This window comes from Chroicocephalus ridibundus, chromosome 9, assembly GCF_963924245.1.
Source record: "Chroicocephalus ridibundus chromosome 9, bChrRid1.1, whole genome shotgun sequence".
NCBI lineage: Eukaryota > Metazoa > Chordata > Aves > Charadriiformes > Laridae > Chroicocephalus > Chroicocephalus ridibundus.
The window spans coordinates 35,416,191-35,438,265 of record NC_086292.1 but is presented as its reverse complement, the minus strand read 5'-3'; the positions used below and the strand labels follow the sequence as shown (position 1 = coordinate 35,438,265).

The 22,075-nt window shown below is 36.9% G+C and overlaps 1 protein-coding gene across 3 annotated transcripts in view; it reads right to left on the bottom strand.

Moving 5' to 3' along the window:
- CCPG1 (cell cycle progression 1) overlaps positions 1 to 22,075 on the bottom strand; it is a 26,507-nt gene extending 4,432 nt beyond the window's left edge. Inside the window, exons 1-9 of one of the 3 annotated variants that reach the window (XM_063345478.1) lie at positions 21,945 to 22,075; positions 17,174 to 17,245; positions 12,266 to 12,380; positions 11,548 to 11,627; positions 11,152 to 11,359; positions 10,045 to 10,140; positions 6,715 to 6,969; positions 3,030 to 3,151; positions 558 to 1,957 (exon numbers count right to left, since the gene is read on the bottom strand). In XM_063345478.1, coding sequence (XP_063201548.1) covers positions 558 to 1,957; positions 3,030 to 3,151; positions 6,715 to 6,969; positions 10,045 to 10,140; positions 11,152 to 11,359; positions 11,548 to 11,627; positions 12,266 to 12,380; positions 17,174 to 17,233 — 2,336 coding nt within the window. In that variant the 5' untranslated portion in view covers positions 17,234 to 17,245; positions 21,945 to 22,075. Of the gene's footprint in view, positions 1 to 557; positions 1,958 to 3,029; positions 3,152 to 6,714; positions 6,970 to 10,044; positions 10,141 to 11,151; positions 11,360 to 11,547; positions 11,628 to 12,265; positions 12,381 to 17,173; positions 17,246 to 21,884 lie in introns of all 3 variants that reach the window. The other 2 variants (XM_063345479.1, XM_063345480.1) reach the window with 2 other exon arrangements.

Genomic DNA, 22,075 nt, shown 5'->3' with positions numbered 1-22,075 from the left:
AAGCCTGCCATTTGAGTACCTCTGCTGTGGGGCACACAGACTAGCTCATACTAAGCTACAAGAGAGTACTGAAGTTCCTGAAAAGCCAGCAGGGAACATACCTGCCAGAACAGGACGTTTGAGACTGTTCAAATATATCCAAAAACATGCCTTCTCATTCAGGGAAGGACAACAAGGAAGTCCTACGAAGTGCTTCTGAGCTAGTTATTCATTCCATCAGATAGGCAATCACAGCTGTTCAGTCTAAAGTAATCCTACTTGCAGCTACACAGATTTCTAAAGAACTCAGTAGAAAATATTAGATTGTGCTATGTACAGTGGATCTGCAGTGCCTGCCAAACTAACATCACACACAAACAACATTTATATATAAGGTACTACAGATCCACTTCATATAACACAATTTAGTATTTCCATTGAGTCCTTCAGAAAGTCTTGTAGCATGGATATACGTATATACACACATGCTAGAAGACCACCTATTAGAACAAGGACACTATTGTCTTTACAAAGACTACTTCATTGTGTTAACAAGTTCAGGAAACATGGAAACAAACCTGGGTCCATACTGGGGTAAATTATCATAATGAAAGTAGTATCTGTAGATGTATTGGTCCAAATCCTCAAAAACCTTTTCATTATTGTTTTGGTATTCCTTCATATCTTCCAGGTAATCCTTGACATCATTAACAAAATCAGTGAACAGCATCTGGTCATGTATAAATACCCCGTTATGAAAAAACTTATTGATGAAACTTTCTAGTTCTCTCCAGTGATGAAAGTTATGTACAACTTGTTGCAAATACTTTTTCATTAGCCGATTAAATTCATCCACCCTGATAGGATCCGATACTCTGTTAAAGAGACTAATGAATTCTTGATGAGCACATTCAAAAATACCAGAGCAGCCCTTTAGGACAAACTGATGTTTTCTATTACACAAAGGATCATTGAGGCATTTCTGTGAATCTGTATCTTTTTCAAATGTTGTAAACTGCTGCTTTCTTCCATCTCTGAATTCTTTTGGCATGTTGGGTCCCCTGTAATGCGTGTGCTTCAGATCCTCATAAGAGTTAGGTTCTCGGTAAAAAGTTCGAGCTTTCTTGTTTGCCTCGTGTCTTTTATCATTCAACTTCTTCTTTTCATCAAAGATGTTCTTTGTGGTATCTTTGAAGTGTCTGAATGTAGACTTTACAGAATCAGAGAATTTTTTCAGATTTTCTTTCACTGCTTCTTTAGCCTGCTTTATCTTTTCTTTATGGTGTCTTACAAACTCCTTTGTGGAATTTTTCATAGCATCAAATGTTTCTTTAACTGAACCAAAAAACGATTCCTTTGATTTCTTTTTAGTCTTGTTTTGCCCTTTACCACTTTTCTTCTGTCCCTTTTCATTCATTTCTTGTTTTTTAGTTTGGTCTTTCGCTTCAACATACAGCTTCTCCCATAAGTCAGAGCGCTGTTGCTCAAAGTTTAGCTTTTTTTCTAGTTCTACTAGTCTTCCTCGCAGGATTTCTATTTCTTGATTTTCTCTTAATGTATCATCATCAGCACTGTCAGGTGTTTGACGAGAGCTTAACTGTTCCAGTTCCTTTTTTAGAGCTTCTGTAACATGACGTTCTTTGTCTAGTTCTCTCCTTAACATCTGTGCCTCTGCAAAGAGTGTTTCCTTTTGCCTAAGAAAGTTGTGGTTTCTTTGCTTTTCCTCTTCCAAATGTTCCCTTAGTTTCTGATTTTCCATTACAATAGACTCAGTGCTAGTACCTTTGTCTTCTAAGTTTCTGATTTGTTGTCTTAGCTTTCTTAATTCCTCCTGAAGTGAGGCCAAAGCTTTTTCTTCCTTCTCTAGAGATTCTCTTAAGTGCTGATTTTCTGCAGCGAGACTTTTTTTTTGAGATTCAAAGGATTTCTTCTCCACCTCAGTAGAGGTCAAACATGTGGCAAGATCTCCCTTCAGTGACTGATGTAAACAAAAAGAAAACAAGCAAAAATACTTCCATGAGAACTGTAACAATTTCAGCTAGAAAGATAAAAGACGACACTAGCCCAGACAGAGTTTACTTATCATTTTGGATGCAGTGAAACATGTTGCAGCAAGATGCAAAAATAGAGCTAGTTTGTTTATCTCGGATGTACACACAAACACTTTCTTGGCAACAAAGACCACGTGAGAGGCCCCCCCCAACCCCGTTTTCAACCAGAGGTCATCACCCCTCACTTATATTGGTTTCACTAGTTGAAGGACAGCAAACTGGGTACGTGAATTGATCTATCTTAAAAGAAAATGAAAATGTGTGTGTTTGCTGCTGATTTATGTTCAGCAAACTGGGTTTAGACATTGCAAACCCAAGTACATTGGCAGAAGCAAGGGCATTCAACAATCGGGGCAGAAATTCAGGAACTTATTCTGAACCAAATTTGCTGCTGAAAATACATGTTCATGTAACTATATCCTAACACAAAAGGACTGCCGCAGTCTCTTGGCATCCTTGACAAACTCTAGAACCAAACATGTTGAATAATGTATAAATGCTGCTATCAGCAACATAAAAGAAAACTTTAAAAAAAAAAAAAGGACATGCACACACAAAGCACTCCCTAATCTTCTCTCTGAATGATCCAACAGTAAAAAACTAAAAGCACAGGTGAAGTATTTAAAAAAATTTATAAACACTGACAATTTAGAAAGCAAATTCACAAAACCTGTAGGTTCAACCTGCAATAGTTTTTTTCCAGCATGTCATTAATGACAACCTGGCATTATGTCATAGGGAAATAAACAGTCTCTGTGTCCAGATAACTCCTAGACTATATACATTAAAAATAGTATGTTTAAAAACATTCTAATAACGAATTTGATCAAAATACGAAATCTTTGTCAAGAGTTCAGGAAAAGAAAAATTACATTCTCAGAAAGAACTTCCTAAAGAAAAAAATGTAATGGATTTGTGTGATAGATCAATTTCACTTTGTGTAAATTGCACACATAATGACAGAATAACCCAACGACTTCCAGCTAAACTCATGCCTACCCCCACTTTATGATGCATGTTTTCTCCTTGCTCTTGTTGGCACTGGTAAAGGTCATCTTTCATATCCTTTAATTCACGTGTCTTTGTCACCAGCTGCTGACGTTTCTGGACCTGTATTGTACCTAGAAAGATAAAAACTTTCTTTTGATAGGCTGACTTACATTAAGTAGTTAGAGAAGCAGACAAACGAAACATCTCTATTTTCTCTGCAAATTCAAAAGCATTCTTAGTGTGCAATTTCTGCCCGGTACTTACTAGTAACTGTTTAGCTGCAACAAAATAAAGATTATAAAACCAGATTGTTACATACTGATTTTGTTTCTTCCAATGATAAACTATTTCTCAAGAAGACCCCAAAATTCGCTGTCTTTTATTTGATGATAACAAATGAAGGAATTTTGGAACACTACGTAGAAGTAAATTAGATACAAAACAACGGAAGTTATGCAGGAAAGGGTATGTGTGATTTTTTTTTTTTTCTTTTTTTTAGTAACATGCAAACCAGTCAGGATAAAAGGGAAACCATTAGTCCATGCATTATCAATTTCAGAACTACAACTTCTACTGTTAAGTCAGGTTACGTGAATAAGAGGATCTTAACACAGTATTTAAATTTCCATGCAGAAATACAATTATTACACACTGCTCACAAAGCAGCAGGCGTTTGCAGGCCCTATCTTGTCATTCTTATCCATGAGTAAAGACTGAAGAGTATGCAAATATCCTTTCAATTGTCAGAGAAAGGCACTAGTTTTCTAGTTTTCTGAAAAAGTATCTTCATAATACTAGCCACCAATTTTTCCGCTCCAGTAAAACTTCTTTACTGGTACTATACACGTTCTGTAAATCCTAACACTGATGTAATTTTTAGAGCTTTGCTTTTAAAATTATCTTGAATTGACTCTGCAGCAAGTGTCAACAGCAAGTATTAAGTATTTCTTTCCAAACCAATGCAGCATAGGCAGATTTCTATTCCTGTATCTAAAGGGGGGGGGGTATATTATTAAACAGAAGAAATTCTAGAAATACTATTATACTGAAGAATTTTTTGCACTCTCTTGATTTCTATTTAACACGTTGTCAAGTATGAACTTCGAAACAGACAACACTATTAAACCAAGCTGAACCTCAATAGTTGAATTCAGCTAAGGGAAAGCAATGTTTTTACAGCAATGATTTTAAGTTTGAAGGGTCCTAATAAACACTCATTGGAAGCACAGATCCTTGCGTAAGTGAATTTAAGTATACTGACTGTAAGTTTCTTTTTCATATTTATGTTTTATAGATACTTTTAAAGAAGTCCATTGACACTAAAAATCTGAAGACTGCCTCTGAAAAATCATCGGTTAGTGTAAAGGGTTCATGTTAAGAGGAACCCAAATTACAGAAAAACACTCAAACTCTACTTCTCTGTTTATCAAGAATTATAATTTAGATACGGTAAGGAAAAATGACATTTAGCAACACAGAAAGGGTAGCAAAGACACTGAAAATGCATGTAATGAGGTACCATTCCTCCGTAATTGGTTTGGATTTCCAGCTGGTACTCTAAGTCACAGTATACTTCAAATTCTTTAAGCAATCTATCCAAATCTCTAGCATTACAGCAATATCCCCTTTTGTACATTCTGGTTAAAGAAAAAAATTAAATATCTGAATGTCCATAAGGAGACACTCTTCTGGCATGAGTTTCCTAACTTTAGCTTTTCCAGTTACCTATTTTCCTGGAAAGCTTCCCTCTTTCAGGTCTCCCTCCTAGAACATCACAAAGCCAACTAACTCAGTTTAATACTGATTAGGATACAGTTCTTGATTAAAACCTAATCCTAGTTGCCTTCTACATCTTCAAACGTCTTAAAGGGATCCTGGAGCTAGCTAAAGGGAAACACTATCCTGATACTAACACACACACACACACACCAACCCCCACCCCCAAAAAATTAATTTCATAAAAAGTAACCCTTTCCAATCCTCTTATACAGCAATTAGCCTAGCATTAAAAGACTGCTGTGGAAAACGTTTATTCCAGGCTGAATCACAAAGATGCAAAGCAGTCTTCTAGGGAGCTGGATTTTTCTTTGCAAGTTTGTGTTTAAAAAAAAAAAAAAAAAAAAAAAAAAAAAAAAAACAACCAAACAAAAACCGGGAAGATGGAAAGCAGGGTTTGATTTTCTTTCTAGTGGTAGAAAGATTAGTTATCACATGACCATGAAGAACTTTCACTCGAAGAAGCAAAAACTAAAGCCAGGCAGAATTTCCTTCTTTCTGCTGAGGATGCTGTCAGCACTGTCATCAGTGATGGCAATTTTTATTTAGAAGTACAAATTCAATGAATGAACAAGGCAAAGCGAATTCCTAAATAAAGATATGACCTTGAGTACATTTCCAAGATCTATTTCTCACCCATAGATCTCAAAGTTCTTTAAAAGGATAGTATTTATCCTTAACCCCAATTTAAACATAGCAAAATGATTAACAGAAGTGAAACCTCAAGTAACCACCACAAAGCACTATCAAAGATTGGTCTAGCCATTGTGCTCCTCTCTGCTTCTAGCATACCAATATACATCAATCAGTTTTTATACCAGCTACTACTAGCTGCAACTGCTAAATAAGAAGTATTTTACATGACTGGATTAGTCATACCTATAATACCACTTACACTAGTAATTCTTCAGACTTCATTTTATTAATTTTTTTTTCATGTAAGTATGCATACATACGCAGATGTGTGTGTATACATGAACACGCACAATTTTAAAAGGAAATCTGAATGCAAGCACAGCATCCACAATACATCACTCATGACTCTTACCTTCAGGTTTACCTAAGGACAAAAGAAATCAGGGTCGAGTGAAAATTAGTATAAATCTCAAAATTTAGACCCGAACAATTACTCAAAATCAAATCCAATTAGTATCATATTCCCAGTCTCAAATTGCATCACTTCATAAGAAGGCACATTTTCATATAAAACTAAAACTACTCAGGAAAAACTACTATTAAAAATAAATGCCCTCTATCATTTTCATCATAACACATGTATCTTAGAGGATCAGAACTGCACCATGTAGATTTAGATCTGTAATTAGTTCTGCTCTTTTGTTAAATGTAGTAACAATCTGTGTAACGCTTAACTTAAGGCGTCGCACTGAACACAGAAAAATTGCTGCTATCCTCAGTTCCCTAAACCACTCTCGAATTGCAAGGACAAGTACAACATTTTTTTCTCCAAAGGAGAGAGAAAAATACTGATACTATGAACTCCTGTAAAAAACATATGCCTTGCTCTTACATTTACCAGGTAAGTACATATGGGACAAAAGCCTGCAATAGCTCTGTGAATGCTGTTAGGAACAATAAGCACTACCACAAATTTATTTCAAAAGAATAGATGTGAAAAATGAAGGGTACGCACTGCATTATGAGAACAACAAGAAAGTTCTATCTGGAAAGGAACCAAACATTGATTTCTTTTTATTTACCTTAATCTTAAAGTAGTTAAATACAACTGCACCGCTGAAGGGCCTCCCTATATTATCCATACATTAGCAGTTGCTTTTTCTCATTTTTAGGTTTAGATTGTTAGCAGAGAATACAAAAGAAAAACAAATCAGAGTCACAATAAAAGAGTATTTGTTATGCAAGATGTTGATTCTATGTATTTTGTTTTCTATAAACTCACCATAGAAGTGTCCAAAGCCCATGCTGATTGCAATCACCAAAGCCAGTATGATGCATCTGTTAAGGCCGCTACCGAACTGGCGTTTGTGCTGCTCTTCTCTGGGAGGTTCAGGCTGCGGTTCAGCAGGTGACGCACCCTCAGCCTCGGAGCTGGAGATCAGCCTCTTCTTAGCTCGACGTTTTCGTACTGCGGGACTGGACTGATTGCTAGTTTCATCGCTACTTGATTCATCATTGCTAGCCTGAGACGAAAAAACTGAAAACCAACACAGAACAGTCTTTAAAATGCACTAATTGTTGCTTTAAAATTCGACTTGAGTACCAAAATCTATCATATTTATGCAAAATGTATTTGTCATTTATCTTAGAGAACATTAATAAGACAAAATAAAATTTTTTAGTGTGATAGTTTATGCTGGATATTATGCAAGGATCGCTTGATCTCCAAAGTCAAAAATTCATTTTTTAAAAGGAAAAGATAATCAAGAAATGAGCAAAAAAAGGTCTATGGCACTTCCCCATACCTTATCATTCACTGATTAGAAAGTATTTCTTTCAGACAATCCCGCCTCAAAGCACCTACATGTACCACCTCTGCAAATTCTTGTGAAGCAGAAAGGTTAAAATTCAGTTTTCCTTCTCTTACAGATATTGAGATTGACCTATTTAATAACAAAAAAGCAACAGAAAGACTTGCTAAAATAAAGCCTCCTGAAAGACAGACACGATTTTATTATATCTTCTCCAAAAACTTCATTCTGTGATCTACATGCAGCTGCAGACAATATTCCATTAGGGTTCCATTAATGTAGTTATTATAAATACCCCAAAAAAGCTTTGTATTGCAAAATTATTTAAATATGTAATTTTGTTTACTTTTAATATCTACCGCATACCACCTATTAACACCTTTACCCACCTTTCTAAAAAGCCATTTTCAACCACTACCGCACTGGAAAAGAACCACTCAGGTGCTTCTGTGTTTGTCCTGCCCTAACACTCTGAATCCAAAATGCTTCTGTTACCTGAATGATGTTTTAGAAGATTGAATCGGCCAGGATTTGAGATAAGAACAAATTCTAACCATAAAAAGTATCCTTTATAACATTTTTGTAAAATGGTATTTATGATACCATTTGTATGTTCATGTTCCTATGGCCCAAAAGCCATATATTCTACTTGGGACAATAACAAGAGAGCTGTAATTGCTTGTTGCTATTAGTGGTACCAATGCTTGCTGCACATACTGTAAACTAATTTATATAATCCAGTACTGTAATCCAGTACAGTAATGATTACTTAATCCCCGTCCTTCGAAAGCATCATTTTCAAGGGTAAGGCAAATATCAAGGGGAAGCAGCAGCAGGTTGAAAAAAAAGCTTTCAAAATTTATGTTCATGTACCTAATTCACATGCCTGAAATAGATTCCATGTGATGAATGAAGCCTCCAGCACATGACAAAGTGCTCCTGCTCAGATAGTTCTAAATTTGACGCCTGCAATTGCACAATGCCAATGCCCCTTCTAGAAATATGGTTGGTCATTCTCATATCACAGATCATCACTCAAATGTAAAAATATAAATACAGAGTTACTGTCCTTGAATATTCACAACTGAAAATCATTTGTTTGAGCAGAGCCATGCACACATCACTGAACAGAAAAGAACGCCAAGCAGCGCCAGCCATTACCTATACAAAGCATTACCAGTTAAAATTCTTCACTGAAAATAAATTCCAACTTCATAGAAGTAATTGCATCAACCCCAGAAAAGGTTACTAATTGGTATCTGGAATACATGTCTAATTTCTGACTCCACGGACAAGCAACAGGCCAGATAGTGAAAGATAACTTCCCCTCTTACTAAAAAAAAAAAATAATTCCATTTTAGCCAATTAGTCAGACCAGACTGACCAAGTAGACATTGCAATAAAGACAAATACTTAAACAGCTACTTGACATGCAGATTCTTAAATGAATTTATATAGCTTGGCAGAACAGTATTTTATAATCAGTCACTTAAGCAGATGCATTCTTCTCCAATCCTGGACAATAAAGACAAGCATTCAGAAATTAGTCGGGAGAGAAGTAGTATTATTAAAATGCAGAGGTCAGACATTATGAAGGATTATACAGGACACACCTAGTAAGACAGGTGTTATTATTGCTTATTTGATTTTTTAGGGTTTTTTCAACAACCAAAGAAGCTTACACATATGGAATATAAAAATCATTAAGGAACAAGTTACTTCTAGCCAAATAAGAAATTCTTTGATATACGTTGGACAGCAAAGTATAGAAAAGGAAAAAAGAAACAAACAATCAGAAAGCAAAGAGAAAATGCTGTAAGACGCTTAGAACCATGCATAAGCACTTACTAGCAAGTTGTCAACAGCATTACAGTTTTGGACAAAAATGACATTGCCTTACAGCTGCTCTAAGAATACAGCATAAAGCTGTACTCTAAAATTCACAGGATGAAATGAATGAAACAAAATGTGACCACAGTAGCAGCACAAAATTCTAGCTTCTGCTATGATTTTGAAGTGTCAGATATACACGAGGAACTAGATGAAGCAACCATGTCAGTTAAGAATGTGATTTTCTTTGATGCTTCTGCACAGACACATCTCAAGCCTAGATGCAGTTTATTTCAGTATACGAGCTCTTCTGCTAGTTAACTTCATTTGTGAAGCAGTATCAAATCATTTCTGTTTGTATGGTGAAGACAGCCTAAACAGCAAGTAAAAGTGGCAGAAAATCCTTGTAGAACACTTCAGTATCTACATCAGGAAAATCTGAAACTCGTCCTTTTCCAACACAATAGAAAACTCAACACGAAGTGGATGTCAAAGACTTCCATTGCCAAAAAGTGGCATGAAAATTTTGACTACTAAAGCTTTGGCATTTCAAATAAATGTAAAAGTACTCCAGACATTTTCTGTAGCTCTTGGTCAATCAAATGCACAGCAATAAAGATCATGCTGAAATCAGCTTAAGTTAGAAGGAAGAAATTCTTTTTACCAGACACACATATATTTGGAATCCAACCAGAACCATTAATTTAAATGGTCAAGCATACATATTAAGATGTACTCCAAAGCTTACTGAAGCCCATTCCAAATTTACATGCAAGTTAAACATTTTTCAAAAAAGCAAATAAAACACTGTCTGCTTAGTCAAATTCTTCAGTGAGGAGTGGCTTTCAGCATCCTTTTGGAATATCAGTAGTACACGATCAAGTCAGATTGCTACTGATAATTTTAAGAACACTCCATGCAAGCCATAAGCAATCAGCTTTACACAAGCTGATCGAATTTAATCACACCACCTTGGAAAGGAGGACTGCGAGACACATGCTCTTTCACCTCATTTCCCCATCCCCTTACACAATCAGGAATCTTCCTCAGCTTCTCCAGCCAACTGACTTTTGTGTACAAAAACATGGGGGGGCAAAAAAAGAAAAAAAACAATTTTAGCACTTAGACCTAAAAGAAAAAAAGAAAGACAACGAAATTTTAAATTAAAAATTAAGTCAAGTCATCAGGAGACTTAAAGGTGGCAATAGCTTTGTTACAAATCATCACTGCTCATAATTAGATGATAAGCTGTCTTTTTCCAATTCCAATGGATACTATACACATACATGAACCTTTAACGATGATGTATTCTACTTCTAAGATAAAACAGCATTTTAAGAAAAATCCTGCTCTTGCAATAAACTTACTTTGAAAGGTAAAAGTCAGTCACACAAAAGTGTTACAGAGAATAAAGAGAACAGAAAAAATTACAAATAACCAGGCAAACAGAATTAAAAAGGAAGACTAGAGAAGAGTAACACAACAGTAAGTTTTTTTGTTTGGGTTTGTTGGGTTTTTGTTTGCTTTAAATTGGACAAATATTCACGTCCTTCCTCCTGAATATCATGCATTGCATTTCTGCCAAGTACTGGGAGTATCTTAAAAAAATAAATATATATATTCTACATAGCTATAAAGGTAAGCAAAGTTTTTGTAGTCATCCTGCTATTAGTCCTCACAGCTCCAAAAATCAATTCTCTCCCAGTTGCTAGTTAGTTATGCCAACTCTATAAAAGCCAAAAAAAATGCCCAGAGAAAACCTACAATTATTCTATGAACTAAAAGTCCTTTTAATTCTCAAAAATATGCTAGAAATTTACTTTCTGTTCAAAATAGTTCAAACTTAACGGGAGAGAATGCCTTCAAATAAAAAGACAGCAGACATACATTTAGACAAAGTTTCAGAGTTAGGGCAACTAGAGATGTCCTAGAGACTGCAAACAGTTGGAACTGTACTCAACAAGACCAATTTTTTCACCCTCTGCAGCCAAAGAAGGTTCCCTAAGCAAAGATTATTTCCCCCACCCCACCCCAGTGACATTTTTGCACACCATTGCTTAGTAATTTATCGCTCTTACCAGTTTCCAGATGGGAAAACGCATATTGACTGCTAGAGGAGGAGCCCATGTTAAAATCCTCTGAATTTTGAGCTTCTTCACCATCAGCTGGAGCTTCCTCCTGACTTTGAGTTTCTTCTGGTTTTGGAGCTTCAAGCGTAACAATATCAGAATCATCACTAATCGTTCCAATGCAGGACCCATCATCAGGGATTTTTTCTTTCTTTCCCTAGGGAAATCGGCAATGTTAAAATTATTCAGATACATACAATATAAAGTAACTTTTAAAAATAGGAAGAATTCTTAATGCTTTAAAGAAAGGAAAAATCAGTATCTTTATTTTAATGCCTTCAAAACATTATTTGACATTGGCAGATGGGGTTTACAGAAGCTTCTGAAAAACATAACATAATTTACCTCTGGAACTGTCTGAGTTTCCTCAAAAGCAGAGAGAGTGTTATCTACCACTGGCATCTCTCCATCATTGCTGCACTGAGCTATATAAATAAAAAGAGGAAAAACCAAACAGACATGGGATTAAAACCAGTTAACTCCACATATTATGCCCACTCCCATATATTAAAATACGTGTAATTGTGACAAATTTCTATTATCTACTCATATCAGGGAAGATTTTCTAAAAATACACTAAGTCTCATTTTTAATATCCCTATGTAATTAAAATAAGTGGAAGGATTTTCATTATATTAATATGCACCAGACGTTACACTTCCAACGCTAACACAGTGCCACAATGTTATTTTTAGGTGTAAAAGCATTAACGGTTTCTTCCAAAGTACTCTTATTTGATCTAGGACAGTATTAAGGAATGTTTATATAGTAATTTTCTTTTATCAGTAGCACTTCTATAAAACACTTTCTAGCAACACCAGTGTATACTATTCTATAACACATCTAAAATATTGACAAAATGAAAAACATTCTACTAATTTCATTTAAAGAAAATATCCTTTTATGAAGTTGATAACTGAGTATCTTCCATAACACTGATGAAGCAGGTACTTTGATAGAGGCCTACAAAGTATACAAACTCTATTAAAAATATGAATTTTGTGCCCATGATACAACAGACGCTTACCTATTTTATGGAACTACTCCTCTTTTAATATCTTACCTTGCAAATCAACTGGTTGCTCCTCTTCTTGCAAAGAAACATATTCTTCTGAAACAAACTCATGGTTATCATTTGTGCTTCCATTTTCTGAAGTCACCGTCTCTATGTCAGAACCCTGGAGTTCAAGAGTTTTAAATGAACATTACAGTTATTGGGGTTTCCATCAATAAAGCAGAAGGAAAGGGTTACAAATAAAACAGGACATTAACAATAAAAACAGAAGAGAAGAATAATAACCTTTAAAACTGAAGAAGATTTTAAGCAACGAAAAGGAAGAGAAATACAAAGTAATTAACTACAGGGAAACAACTTCTATTGTGTAATACTTATGGCCATGATTGAAAAAAGGCAGAGAAAGACAATTTTAGGGAAAAAAAGGGCAATTTAGGCATCAATTAACAACTATGCTAAGTATTTTAAATAATTATTTTTATTAGCTTTATTAGACCTATTTATTTAACAGAATTTAGAGAGACAGAGGAGGTTGTCAAATTAATTTTGAATATGGAATCTAACTCTACATACATGCCCATGTATTGTATGTAAACATACCACCCACCCACCCCCAAAAATGGAACTTCAAGAGTACCACCATCAACTCTAATAAGTACTAGTACCAGGAAAAAAATATGTATCACTCTACTCCATCCCAATTCCTCTCAGGAAATCTGAATGGCTGTTTTAATAGTACATCTCTGACACCAGGAAAACAAATATTTATACAGTCTATAAATTGGATTTCTGTTTTTAATCCAGAAAGGAGCCTTAGTTATTAGTCAGCTGCCAGTCAGCAACAACCTCAGAGCAAAACAGGAACTGAAGATAAACAGGGCTCAGAACCTGCAGGGCACTAAAGGCAAGCGATATGGTTGACAACTCCAAATATTGAATTTTCATATTGTAATTTTTGTTTAAAAAAACTGATCCAACTCCAGTAAGGTTATTAGAAAACTATAAACATGCAAAAGGTAACTGAAAAATACTAAGTCACCCTGATCCATAAATAACTTGAGCTGTTTTTGTAAACAGAGATAGTTATTTTTGCAACAGCAGGTGTGAAATTACAGTAGTAGTAATACTTCCAGATCAGTTTCCCTAGCTGTCTCATTTCAGGACTCAAGCAAACATGTACGTTTTTGTTTTTAAGAGAAGGCTGTACTTCAGGAAGGTTAGATACCTCAAGAAGAGTTGCTTAAGATACATTCTATAATCACATCACAAAGTTATATTCCCTTTCAAAATGCTTCAAAAATTAACTGTTTTAGTACTTTAACAAATACTGTGTATTTTTTTTCTTTTGACTAAAAAAGTGTCACAATTTTGAACTCAAATGTTCTACAGAAATTTGCCACTCAATTATAAGTAACTTACTAAAATCTGAGTGAAATCTCAGGAAAGAAAATACAAAATTATTCGCTGTTTTTGACTTGGTTGGGTTTTATAGACTATGTGACAATTTTTCTCTGGTGTAATAGAACCATTACTTTTGTTTCCTAAGTTGTGAAGAAAAAAAAAAAAGAATAACAGAAATTTAGTTTGAGCAGGCTCCACAAGACAAAGAGCAGGAATATCATTTTAAAACAGATAAAAATTGTAGCTAAAACCCCAAGAAACTGGGCTAGCTGAGTACAAGGTAAGCCACCCTTTTTTAAACACGTACATTCTGGTGTGGATGTATGAACTCTCTAATTCACTTAATCTGTTGCTAGACCTCCACCAGCCTTCCACTGCATCAACAACAAAGAGGTTGAGAAAGGATACTGTCTCCTCACTACACTCCTTTTCCTACACTCCTACACAAAATTAGTAAATCCATTCTTACAAGTAGTCCAACGATACACAGCATCACTTCTCTGTTCAAAGCAGACAATGAATTCAGCATACACAGCTGTCAGCTCTCTGCAATCACAATCTAGACAATTACCATTTCTTGCCCCTCCTAACTTGGTGCCTTTGTAAATGGCAAAACAAATCCAGAAACTGATTCTTTTGTGTCCTCATCAATACAGGTCGCAATAATACCTGAGAGAGTATTACAGTATGCCAAATTTGTCTAATCCTTGGCTCTATCCCTTTCCTAAATATCTAAATAATTTCCCTGAAGTACACAGTGGTCCACATGCCAGCCCTTCCCTGGATAACAAGTGCAGGAAGGGTATTTAGCCATCCCATTCATTCTACCCTCTTCATGCTCAGGTTCAAAGCTGTCTTGTCAGGAGAACATAAATAACAGGGGTGCTTAAAAAACAGTATTTTCCCCACCCCGAACCAAACAATCTTGTTTCTTTTAATGAGGGAGGAATAACCGTGAAGAGAAAACCTCTACACCACAGAAATCTGTTCTGCACCACAGAAATCTGTTCTGCTAGACAAATCCCTGCCTTCCTATAATCTTGTATTATGTTAATTTATTTAGACTGCATAATACATTTTCAGTTACAGTGTAGAATAAGCACCCCAAGTATGAAAGTAAGCCTGCAATTCACAGCTGAGTGACCCAACTGTTGTAGGCAACTCCTAAATTCTTTCACATTTATTAGATATCTCTAAAGTCTGATAGCCTGTGCACTCCTGTACACCACTTCTGAAACCGAACTGAGCTTTCAAAACTTGAGTACGATCACAAGCTTGTAATGGCTTGCCTTTTGAATTACCTACATTTTCATTATAATCGGCAAATAGGGGAGCATGCAGTGAAGGAGAAACAGCTGATCACTACCCATGATATCTTCCCATTATTTCCTATTTTCCTCCTAGATTTCAAGTACTATTCCTTGAAATGTTTTGGGGCAGGCAACAAGAAGATACAGGCAAACAATACATATCATTCCAGGGAAACAGCTAACCCATTTACTCTGAGGATTCTGGCTCAGAAGCGCGCTCAGTTTCCAAGACAATGCTAAATACTTAAAAAACAAAACAAACAAAAGAAACCTCACCCCATACTGGACCCACACATCAGCCAAGATCTGAAGAGATATAAAAAATCCTCAGGACTAAAGTAGAAAGGTATACTGGAGGTTCACACTAAAAGGTAGGGCCCCTCAGAGCTTCTAAGCAACTCAGGCCTGCCCTGTTCACTACTAGGGGAAAGTAAGATAAAAACATTAATCTTATCTAACTTCAAGTGTCTACACCTGAGCAAACTGTTGAAGGGACCTTCATGAAGGATACAGTCAGCAGAACTAAAAACACCAAGTCATTTGATCAAAAATAAATGTTGACCTTCGCACAAGAATTACTGCTCTTTAGACTCAATTGATTGTATTGATTTAATCTGTACAAAGCAAACTTAGGCAGCGACATCAGATTCAGACACCTACCCTGTAGACACCTAGGCAACAACAAATCCCATCCCAACAGACCTTTAATCGCTTCGCTTTTTTTTTTTCTTTTGTCTCAAGTTTTATTCTACTTGCAATTAAAAATTACTTTTGTTTTAATAAAGCCATTGTCACTTTATATAACTAACCAAACATCAGAAGATAGGAAACAAACACACAAATTAAACCAGGACTACACAGACATAACAGTGACTTTACAAAGAGCTATACCCCAAGACTTGACCAAAGAAAGAGAGAATTCTAGCATTTCATCCCAAAGAAAAGTACGCCTAGTAAATGAAGCTATAGCAGAGTTCAGGAGATGGACAGAAACACAACTGAAACCATACAAATTTGATAAGAGCTCCACACATCAACTGAATAGATTCTAAAAAACAGTAAGGGTTTTGAACCACGAACAGTCTTTTGCCTGTTAGCTCTGTCCACCTGCTGCCACACAATCTACCATCACAACTTCCTTATACAATAATTAGATTGCTTTTGTACACGTCCTTAAGCAGGATACCCCTTCAGTGACAGTTTGCCTCATGGACAAAAAGCCATTCTCATAGTTGCTGCCATTAGCTTAGTCTTGCACTGCCATATGAATTCCTCCTCCACAAGGTGCCAACATCCAGATTATTTTATGTATTTTATGCCTCACGCTCTCCTGCCTGAACAACAAGGCCAAGGAAACCCAGAATTTCAGTATGAATTGCAAAGAACTTGTGCTAAAAGCTGCTGCAAGTCCCTGTAAAACACAAAAGAAAGTAACTTCAAAACTCAGTCCTTCCTACAGAAGAAACTCTTACCACTCCCCCAAGGTTCTTCCAGGCTGTTTTCAAGACCCTCTAAGCCTAAGTATGGCAAGGTTCACCAATCACCATTTTAAGCTCCAAGCAGGCTATTCTTCTCATTCCTGACCTTAGAGCACAGATGTAAAGAGAGCTGCCCTGTCCTCCCATCACTTTCATTTCCCAATAAACCTAATAAAATCTTGTCGCTCCTTTACTCACTGTAGCTTCATAGTAAGAAAGACAGAAAGTAAGGACAGAGGGCTGCTCCTAACCAGCAACTGTTGAGGCTAGGATCAGCCAGTGTAGTAGAAGAAAACACCTGGAGAACTCATGGCATCATTTCCTTCTGCATGAGATATTTTTCCTGCCCATTATTCCCAACCTTTTTATTTTTTTTTTGGGGGGGGGGGGGGGGGGATGGATAGGGATAGAAGGGAATTTGAAAGAAAAACTAAAAATATATTAGCAACAACAGACAAGTTACATAGAACATCAATGTTTTCAGGAAAGATGGAACAAAGGAGAACATCTCACTAAAATTCTAGCAATTCCTCAAAGTAAAAACTTTGAAGAAAAAAATATTCTTTTAAATAAAATTTATATCAGCTATAGTAAAGGATACACATTTGTAAACAGTAGATTTATGCTTTCTTATTTATAAATCTCTCCTATATTCTCTGTTGAGATGCAATATCCACATAAAACATGAACTACAAAGTTGAAATTATATTTTACTCTATGTGGCTAGTCTTAAACTGACAGAACTTGATTAATTTGAGATCAGGTACCTCATGATTGATGACAGTCCAGCCACAAGACGAATCACTGTCACTGGAGTTTTCAGACATTTTCAAAGCACACTGCAAGTAAAAGTAGATTATTTTAACATGCAAGATACGTAATTTTACTGCTCACTTGAAAAAAACAAAGAAAACAGAAGAATCCAAATCATGATGTTACAGAACACTACACTAACTCACAAACTGTTATTCTGGAATTGAAAAAAAAAATATAGAAGAGAAGTTTAGAGAGAAAATATATTATTTTGTGCCTATTTCCTATTATCTTTTTATACTTGGAGCAAATATGGCTTTGCTGGGTACATACCTATTTCAGCCAGTCAAAAAGCTCTTAGACTAGCTAAGAACACACACACACACAGAGCTAGCCAATAAATCAATAATTACATTCAAACAATGATGCTACAGACAAAATTAAAGACATATTTCAGTAGGTAGTCATTTGTGAATTGTCACATGCACAAGAACTAACAGATCATTCAAGAAAAACACCTTTTCTGGAGAGGACACAAACTAGGATCTTTTGGAACTAACTTTCTTCAACTACTGGGCAAAACAATGATTCATGTTTCTTTCACTCCTTTCAAGTACTCTTAAAAATACTGATTGTGAAGAAAATTGAGAGAGTACCTGGAGAGTACAAAAACAGAACAAAAAAAACCAAAGTACAAATTTTACTTGTTACAATACAACTGGATGATTTTGGTAGTTATTTTCAGAAGAGAACTGTCTGGCTGCAGCTGCCTGTTTATTTTTTCTCCTGTACCAGGAATACACAGTATTCATTATTGTTACACATCCAGGTTATTTTTTAAAGTTCTTCACTAACAAAAAAGACTTTTAAAATAAATTTAGTATTTCTTGTTCCTTAAAATAAAAATATATCAAGTTGTTAATAAAATTGACTACAGATTTACCTCAGGGGGAAAAAACTTCCCCAAAATAGAACGATTTCCAATCAATTGTGTGTTACGTTATACATCCAATGTAATAAAACAGCAAAAGAAATCCTAGTTCAATAGAGCTGTCAATATAACTGTTGTTTTATAGAAAAGCAGAGAGTTCAGAGAACTTCAGACATCTGCTTTATTTCCCACACCTAGTTATTTCCAGTAGGAACACAGAGAAAAGCACCTATTTGTTTAAATTGTTTTACTCCCTACTTTATTATCAATCCTGTCTTTACTCCCAGTTTGTTAACACAGAACATATACACAAACCTTGAATTAGAATATCTAAATATGCCAGTGTGGCCTAGAATTTTGCACAACAAAATATGAAACTTCCAATTCCATTTAGTCTTCCTAAAAAATAGAGTAAACATTTGTCTCGTTTCTCTGCATTATGGTAGTTATCATACGTTTCTCTAATGTAACACTTTTCCCTCATCAACTGCAATTAATATATTTGGGGTTCCTCTGTAAAAAAGGCAATGGTGACCATCACAAGCACAGTTTATAACGCAAAAATATTGACTAACAATCAATGTAGGTATCAAACTTACAAACAAATCGGATTTCCATTTATTATAAAACCCTACTTTGAGTATGGTTGTCATTTTCCTTTAAATCTTTTTCTTCCATCATTAATGCTTTTCCTGGAATCTCAGGTAGGGAACATCATGGTGGGGGTGGGTTTGTTTTGGGTGGGCTTTTTGTTTGGTGTTTTTTTGGTTTGTTTGTTTTTCATTTTTTGGTTGGTTTGTTTGTTTTGTTTTTTTTTTTTTTTAAATCATGCTGTATTCAATCATCAAATCTTTTTTTAAAATCATGGGTTTTTTTAAATCATACTTCTTCAATCATCAAAAATAACAAATGCCCAAATGGCAAAGACTGTGTTCAAGAGTTCTCACAAGACAATAACATCTGCTTGCTGCCACTGAATTATTTTAAATTTGACCAGGCATTCAGCAGCAACATTCCTTCCAGGGGAAGGTAACTACCAGCACCAGAACTCACTACCTATCAGAAACATCACTGGCTACGTTGCAAAAACTGTACCAGTGATCTGAAATTATCTTTTAAGAATTCTCCCCAGTACAAAAGCACTTCCATTTAATTATTTTACATTTCAGTGAATAGAGCGATCATAAGAGTACCAAATTTATTGCCATTGAAAACCATGCCTCCTTTGTAACCACAAAAAATACAGCTTGAGGCAAATATAGCACAGGCAGCCACCCAGTCCTTACTAGCGAGTCTGATCTCCACTAGGGAAGAAATTCAGGCTGTGGTTTCATAATATGGCAATTCCAGTTTTAGTGCCTCTCAGTGCTAGATGAAAAACAACGAAGTCACACAATGCAAATACTTTAATAAGCCAAAAAACCCCTTCTGTTGATACAAGTGCATTTACAAATTTGGAAAGAGCAGGTTTTAACAGTAGACTCTGTGCTGAACATTTTAACGTGTGCCTTCCTCTAGCTAACTCAGCATTTCATCATCTATCCCGTTCTCCCCCTCCAGCCAGATCACAGACTGACAGGTAATTGAGCACGGCATAAAACCAATTCTACTGGATACACAACCATGGCCTCAGGCTCCAAGAAGCATTAATCACCTGTCTTCCCTTCCCAAATAAAAGCTTTGGGACCTAACTATGTGAGTATTGGCATAATCAAAAAATATCTAAAGAGCAAACAGAGGAACACACAGACAAACAATCATTATTTTCTGTTACTTGCTGGCCTCACTTATCTTGTATTCGACCAGAATATTATATTAAAACTGCATATTTAACTGCATACAGGTGATCAATCTCCAAACTAGAAAAGTTTTTAATAACAAGAAAAAGATTGCAATAAAAAAGAACAATGACAGAATTGTTGGGATTTACAGGTGGAACTGTTAAATTTATCAAAGATGAAAGACAGATAGCATGGCATCAGACTGAAGGGTATCTCTAGGGTGCCTATGTTCCTACAAGCACGTTCAGCACACATACACATGTGAAACAGTTATCAAAAGTAAAGCATTTCATTAATTATTATTAGTTAGCTCTAAAAGAGCAAAAGAGCCTAAAAAGTTTAAATAAAAAATACCTAGGTGCAATGTTCCTAAACTTCAACCATCGGCTAGAACTAATTTCTGTAAAAACTTATTTCTGTAAAAGATTAACATAACTCACATAGTCATAACCACATCTGAGATCAAATACAGTCCCTTAAGTAAACTGAAATATGGAAGGCTAATCTGAGCCCGATGGCCAAACTGACCTACTCACAAAATCTTCACCAGCTTGCATTCTCCACCACCAAATGACAGAGACTCACTAAGAACCAGGAGGTTTTTCCTACCCGCCCAAGGGTGCTGGATATGGTTGGCACTGCCTTCCTGAATGCAAGCTACTACAAAAACAAGTCACTTGGGGCAGGAATTCAACAGATATGACACCTGCAAACTTCCTAGCGAATCAAGATGATACTAATGGGGTTTTTTTTGACCAATAACAGCAGGGATAACTGAAGGATACAGCAGAGTATTCCACACCTCCTATATGTCAGGCCAAGCCAGAAGGAAAGCTTGGAAAAAAAGAAAAACACCCCCCAGAGACAGCTTCACTAGTTTGGCTTCTCACTAAATACCTTCATTGCCACTAGGTTTCAAAAGAAAGTTACAGTTCAAGTTCTTCTATGCTCCAGTCAAAACTGCAAAGCTGACTCTAGGCCCATAAATGTCCTATGTTCACAGTGATATTGCCTTTTGTTAAGTTTCTATCTAGATAAAATAAATATCCATTATATTCAGAGTTCAACCTCTATGTATTTTTGTTGGGGGCGGGGGGGAGGGGGCAGGGAATGAGAAATGTGAACTACTTTCCTAAGCCTAGTGAAATGCAAACCAGAAGCATAAGATGTATAAATTTACAGCCATATGTATTGTTGACAACATAATACATATCACATCCTATTTATCCACTGTGAAGCAGAATACCAGTCTCAGAGAGAATAACTATTCCAATCTAAACAAGTTCTTCTGTCTGCAAAGAGGATCTCCTAGACTAAAAAAACCTCAATAAGCATTGACAAATGAAAAGATGAATAACAAGGCACTGACAGGAATTGGCATTCTTTAGAGTTTGCTATGCTGTCATTCCAAGCAAAAACTCACAGTTCTGTTCTACAGTAGCTTCTTTGCTGCACAGCAGAAATAAAAACATGTTAGAGCAGTATCATACCTCAGGGGTTTTGTGCAAGTTTATTATTTCTACACAGCGGTGTAATTTCTTCCCCGAAGTAGCGTTCTTCTTGGTGAATATACTTAGCAACCCACAAAGGCTATTTGCCTGCCATGACTTCCAGCCAGGCCCAGGCAGCAGACGCCAGCCCACCCCAGGCCCGGGCGCTGCCCGCCCAGCCCCAGCCGCTGCCCTCACGGCCGCACCTGCAGCGAAGCGCGGGCCGGGCCGCTACAGCCACAATAACACCATTTATGAAAGAGAACACCTTGCATCAGCCGGGGAGACCGAGGCATATGATGAAAGAGGAGGAAGTTGGCAAAGGCCAGCGCCCGCGGCCGGGCCGGCCCGGCGGGGACCGCGGCCCGCGGAGCCCGCTCGGCCGCCTCAGAGAGGCCCGGCGGCCGCCGCCGCGCCCCGCTCACTGGCTCCCTGCCCCGACCCCAGCGCCCCCGGGCTTCCCCCCGGCTCCAGGCAGCCCCTCCGCGGCCCGGGACGCCGCTCTCCCCACGGGGCTGCGTACCAAGGCCGGGCCGGGAGGCGGCAGCCGCCACCGCCCCGCAGGTCGCTCCCGCCGCTTTACCTGAGCGCGGCCCCAGCGGGGCCCGGCACGGACGAGGGGCCGCCACCGCCGCCGGTGACGCCGTCAAAAACAACACCGACCCGCCAGGGCCGCGGCTGCGCACTGCGGCGGCGCCCCGCCGCACCCTGGGC